This window comes from Bidens hawaiensis, unplaced genomic scaffold (assembly GCF_021521415.1).
Source record: "Bidens hawaiensis isolate Kalapana, Puna unplaced genomic scaffold, B.hawaiensis_p1.1 tig00014461_1, whole genome shotgun sequence".
In the NCBI taxonomy this organism is placed as follows: Eukaryota; Viridiplantae; Streptophyta; class Magnoliopsida; order Asterales; family Asteraceae; genus Bidens; species Bidens hawaiensis.
This window is the reverse complement of record NW_027492256.1, coordinates 495,410-501,409: the sequence shown is the minus strand read 5'-3', so window position 1 is coordinate 501,409 and position 6,000 is coordinate 495,410. Positions and strand designations below refer to the sequence as shown.

The following is a 6,000-nucleotide window of genomic DNA, read 5'->3' as shown; positions in this document are numbered from 1 at the left end:
GAACAAAGAACAAAACCGCAGAGGATGTGATAAAAATATTTCTTAAGTGTGATCGCGGTAGAGTATACAAGTCAACTACGAAAGTTAGACGTTCAGGTACAAGAAAAACTAATTGTCCGTTTCAGTTAGCTGGCAAATACCAGAATGAATACAACGGTTGGACATTACGGGTGAGCCATGGTCACCACAACCATGAACTCGCTCAACATATGGAGGGTCATCCATACGCTATGAGGTTGACTGATGATCAGAAAACTATGGTGATAAACATGTATCGAAATAAATTGGTGCCGCATGACATTTTAAATTTTATACAGGGGGAGGACGAGACAAATGTGTCCTCGCTCCGAACCGTGCATAATGAAACATATAAGGTACGTAAGGAGATCTTCCAAGGCGAAAGTAACATCGAGGTTCTTTTACGACTTTTGGGTGAAAAATGTTATACCCACGATTTTCGCAAAAATTCATCCACCAATGCCATGGAGGATTTATTCTTTATGCATCCAACGTCCTACATGATGTTTCGTGCTTTCCTCACGTGTTGATTATTGACACGATGTACAACTAAAACGAATACAAGTTTTCGCTTGTACAAATCGCTGGTGTAACTTCGACCGGCAAGACGACTACGATTGCGTTGTCTTTTATATCGAAAGAGAAGGAGGATAACTTTACATGGGTGCTAACGAGGCTTAAGTCGATGCTACACAAGTGTATGATGCCACGTGTGATATTACCCGAAAGATCTACCTGACTTTCTGGATAGTCATGTTTTTCTCTAGTTCCCCATAACACCGAAGCACGTGATCGACTTTTTAGGTTTCTTCGTATGTCTTTTGTTGATCTACGCACTATTGAGTGGCTTTTCTTGGAGGAAGTAGCTCAAAGAGACCATGTTGAGGCTCTTATCGGGGTAGACACTCCTTGGAGGAGCATGTTTGATGCCAGTAACACAATCGGGTATCGCGAAATTACACTAGAGTTCTTATCAACTTTCAACTTCAATCCAGCACCGATCGAGTCGATTCATACCGATGTTGTTGTATCCTTTTAGTTGTGTGGTAGGGTGTTTGACCTTACTCTACCACGATTTGCGGTTACACTTGGGTTCTACACCGAAGAGGAGACGATGACTGATTTATTCTTGTATGCTCGTACAGAGGCTACCCAAGAAGAGTTGCCAGGTTGGTGGCATCATATTGGTAATGGGGAATATGGTTCAAAGGCTTTCGGTAATAAGGATAGGGCTAGTGCTTTAAAAGGCCCGATGTACCGATATCTCCATAAGGTTATTGCGTATATGGTTGCCAGGGGGTGGCCAAAAGTGGGTCACGCAGACTGGTATGTTCTTCTTGCATTATCTGCTTGCACCTGCTAGGTGCAACCTAGCGCATTGCATTGCCTCATACTTTGCTACCATATACCAGTTTAGGGAGGAGTCCTCGATTGCATGCATCGCCTATTTCACGACCCTTGCTATGGGGCTCGATTGTTTTCAGAATCGCATCAAGTGTTCGATGACAAAGAAATACGAGCAGAATCTGACCGGTAAGCGGACATGTGGGATGATGAAGATCACTAAGAAGGTTGGGAGGCAGATTTGTTTCATTGCGGTGCGAGAGCCAGAGCTCGAGCACCCGGCGCCACACCATCATATGATTAGACCAGTGCCGTCGATCCCAATACGTTTGAATGATACGTTACGTGAGCTTGTTGCTACCACTCGCCTTACATATGCTAGGGTCGCGTGGATGATGAAGTGGATGATTACGCGGGCGAGGGAGGAGGGTCGTATAGTTCCAACACAGTCGGGCATACTTGGTTCACCGTCGCAAGAGGCATAGGAGCCCCCACCACAATAGTTGTTATTTTATTATCGAGTGTTTAGATGTTGATGTATTTTGGACTTTATGCTTTGGACCTTATGTGGACCTTATGTTTGGGACCTTATGTTTTCTATATTATGTTTGGTCCTTATGATTACATGTTTGTTTGGTTGTTTAGTTGATTATTGCGTATATTTATTGTAACTTTCCTTATTTATGTTTAAGAAGTTTTTCTTTTACAAGCGTCATTATTTATAGTAAAAAACTCAAGATAAAATCTTTAAATAAGACATTGAACGATTATAATTTTATAAAGGCTATATTTCAAAAGATGAGTTAACACGAGTCAAAACATCTACATCAACAACGAAATTATTTTTATAGCAATTGTATTTCAAAAGCTTAGATAACTCATATAGGTGTCAACCAAAATGGATCGCATGACCACATTTAAAACTCCGTTACCCCGAAACGTTCATGTTGTTGGTAGGTTGTTATGTATGGAGCAAAATATTTATTTTTAAATTACGTGTTTCTGTTTTATAACCAACTTAGTTGTTATTTTTAATATTTTATAGTTTTAAAGTAATCTTAAAGTAAAAAAAATCAAAAAAACACCTATACTAGTCAAACAGACTTTATACGAGTCCTATGGTCCGGGGCTATACAGTACAAATGAGCAAAACCTAACACTCCTACTCCTTACCGAAAATGATTGACTCCGCTTCTATACGATGTCATGGTGTTTGAATAACCTTCCCATTTCCAGTTGTTTGTATAACCAAGCCATTAAAGATTTAAAGATTTGATCATTTTGCAGCAAATTGGCCCAAAATCAACGGTTGGGAAGCTCCTAATTTCCCACCCAATTCCTGTTTGAAGGTACTCTCTTCCTCTCTGCTTCATTAAATTTGCTAGTGATTTATGAACGGATAAACCCTCGCCACTTTGATTTGCTTATTTCTATGTCAACTGTAAACACTGCTCTTTTTTATAACATAAAAGAAGTCATTAAAATTTTGATAAAACAACTGTTATCATAAAGACTGTCAAAAGAAAAGTAATTTTGGAATTTGAGTTGAAATTGTATTATATGATGGTTAACATCAGAGTTTTATTGCTAGAGAAAAGCACACATGGTCAAGACATACTACAAGTTGCCACTTGCATGGATTAAATTAAAACTGACTGGTAATCATTTACTTATGATGTTTATTCTTGCAGTAGATATGAATGTTTTACTGTTATACAAGATGGATGCTTTATAACATCTGTGCAGGTTTGAATGCTGAAGTGGACAGAATACTGGCGATTGCTTGCGTCATTACAGATGGTAAATTAAGGAGATCGGTAGAGGTAAGGTGATGGGTTGTCTGTCTTTTTGACCCGTAACTGTGAGCCATAGATGTGGAAATTTTGACCCGTTTACTTATAAACGGATCCATTTGGGTTATGTTTGATCCTTAATTTTTAATTTTGGTAACACGAAAAAACTAAAAAGGAAACAGTCAGACGGGTTATGCGTAAAACATTCCAAATCTCTGTATTAAATAAATTAGAATACTACTGGCTTACTGCAGAAATAATATATTTCTTTCGTGATACTATTTGGCACACTAATATTCATAAAAGGTTTTCGACAAAAGTTGTTTCTAGTTCACCCCTAACCCCGCCCGCACATGCTTTGACCTGAAACTTTTTGAACCCGTTACTCCAGTTGTACAAAAGCTACATACTTTGACCCGAAACCATTTGGGCCCGTTACTCCAGCTGTACCATATGTTACATGCTTTGAACCGAAACCATTCGAACACGTTACCCCATTCATACAAAAAGTTACATGCTTTGACACGAACCCATTTGGACACATTACCAAACCCATACCAACCGCCCATTTTCCAACTCCAGTGAACAATTTAAGTCTTTTCACAAATTCGTTATGCTTCCAACTGTACTAGGCAATCTGTTAGTGTTACAGGAACTAAAATAGGCTCTTTTTTGCTTAGGGTCCTGATTTGGTAATTCATCAAACGAAAGATTTTCTGGATAAAGTTAGAGAACGGTGCCAAGATCATCGTGCAGCAAGTGGTAAGGCTAGCCATTAGCTCATGCATTATTTTTAATTTAATTATCAACTACGACTGTATTGGGAGGACATATATGATTTATATATGTTAGAGGCGGCAATATGAGTAGGCTGAGTAACCGGTCAAAACAAGTCATCTGTAAGAACGGGTCGAAACACATTAAAAATAGACTTCAAACGAATTCCAGTTCACTTGACCTTTAGCTCTTTTTTTTCTTCTTTTCTTTCTGTGACTACTTTGAGATAGACCACGACCCAATTCCAACCCTTTTATAAGTAACCAGGTCAAAATTGTCACCTATCGTGTATGTACTTTTTTGGTTCAAGTAACCAAAACTATTAAGTCCTAAATTTACATGCCAATTTGTACATTAGGGTTGTCTGAGAAGGTGACACAAAGTAGAATCGGTGACAAAGATGCTGAAGAACAGGTGAGATAAAACTTGTTCATGATAAAAAATAATTAAAACTCTTTAACGATTTCAGCGGCCCTTCACAATTTTTATTTGAATCAGAATGCTTTATTTTTTATATTGCCATAGGTTATAGATTTTGTGAAGGGACATGTCAGCGCGTATACGCCTTCGCTTGCAGGAAATTCAGTTTATGTTGATTTTATGTTCTTGAAGGTAAAATTGTCCATTTTCCAGTCATGTTGTTCATATTCATCATGTATAATCTTCATATAAAAGCAGCATAATATTAATCTTTCATATTGCAGAAGTACATGCCCAATCTGGCCAGTCTTTTCTCTCATGTTCTCGTTGATGTCAGCAGTGTCAAAGCTTTATGCTGCCATTGGTTCCCAGACGGTATTATCTAAAATTATATTTGTTGGCTTTAGCCATCAAACGCGTTAATATTAATAAAATATAACGCAAATTGACATGTTTAAATAAACTGGTTAAAATTTCTTTGTTTACTCGGGTTTGTTTGATTTGATTTTGTTTAGTTCCGTTTTGGCTTGCAGATGATAAAAAGGCTCCTAAAAAGAATAAGAAGCATAGAGCCATATTGGATGAGATCAAAGAAAGTATAACCGAGCTCAAATATTACAAGGAACATGCATCTAAGTCACCAAAGTCTTAAGAGGTAATGCTGAATGTAGACACCAGACACCATGTATTAGTTTTGTCACTCTTTTAAGTTATACACTAGACACCATGGGTTTTGTCACTGTTTTTTCAAACTTTCAATAAATGCTTGTAGTATTTTAAAGTTACTAGTCTTTCATCACTTTCAAAGTTGGTTTTTATTGTAAATTGTTAACTCTATATTTGATAAAGATTTTTAGTTGTGTAAACTTAACCCATATAGATTAATTGATCTAACTTTAACTTTGGGCATAGATTATACACTATCCAACACTTCGTCTTATCCTTAACTAAACTACCGAGAAACATACGATAATCTGTTGAGTTTTACAAATAACTCAACGGAACTATATCACAAGAATGTTTGAATCTTATATTTTACAGGTCAATGAACATAGAAGCGCAGAATATAATCAAAATCAAAGAATTAAGCTGCAATCTCAAACCGAATAAACTGAAAACCAAACTGATGAACACCTATGTACGCATAGTTAAATCTGAATCGTGAATTCTATATATAACCATCATATGGCTATGCTAAGTTGTTAACTCATGAACTATAATCTAACATTTCAACAACGGATAATTGAGTTCAAGCTCGAGTCATACCACTCGAGAGCTACTTGATCTTGGATCGATAAAAAGCTTAAAACAAGTTGAGACTTTTTAGCCGAACTTCAAATAAAGTTCTTTTAGTTATTCGGCCCAAGCTCGAGCAGTATAGGATGCTCGCTTCGGCTCTTCAAGCGTTAATAAGCCTTGTGTATTTTTAAATTTTACATATTTTGTATTTATATGCATTAATTTCACACTGCACAACTGAGCTCAAGCAAAACTTTGGCTCATTTAAGATACTACATGAGCTCAAGTTGAGTTTAGACTCACTTAAGGTTTTTCTTAAAATATATAAAATATTTAGAGCCTATGTAAATTAATTAGCAAATAATAAATGAGTCGAGCACCTCCCCCCACTCCCCCCCCAAAAAAAAAT

General features: G+C 37.1%; 1 protein-coding gene across 1 annotated transcript; it reads left to right on the top strand.

Annotated features, from left to right (window-relative positions):
* Nucleotides 1-5,004, top strand: LOC143546731 (oligoribonuclease-like). Its single transcript, XM_077038332.1, has 8 exons — nt 1-17; nt 2,956-3,020; nt 3,109-3,185; nt 3,836-3,917; nt 4,291-4,346; nt 4,458-4,544; nt 4,637-4,727; nt 4,886-5,004. The coding sequence occupies exons 2-8, from the start codon at nt 2,966-2,968 to the stop codon at nt 5,002-5,004; spliced, it is 567 nt and encodes a 188-aa protein (XP_076894447.1). The 5' UTR covers nt 1-17; nt 2,956-2,965.
* The last annotated feature ends 996 nt before the right edge of the window (nt 5,005-6,000 follow it).

Excerpts from the sequence above, each read along its gene's own strand:
- LOC143546731 (XM_077038332.1), top strand. The coding sequence starts at position 2,966 with ATGGTCAAGACATACTACAAGTTGCCACTTGCATGGATTAAATTAAAA. Across the intron at positions 3,918-4,290 it reads AGATCATCGTGCAGCAAGTG|GGTTGTCTGAGAAGGTGACA; the intron begins GTAAGGCTAGCC and ends TTTGTACATTAG. Across the intron at positions 4,347-4,457 it reads ACAAAGATGCTGAAGAACAG|GTTATAGATTTTGTGAAGGG; the intron begins GTGAGATAAAAC and ends ATATTGCCATAG.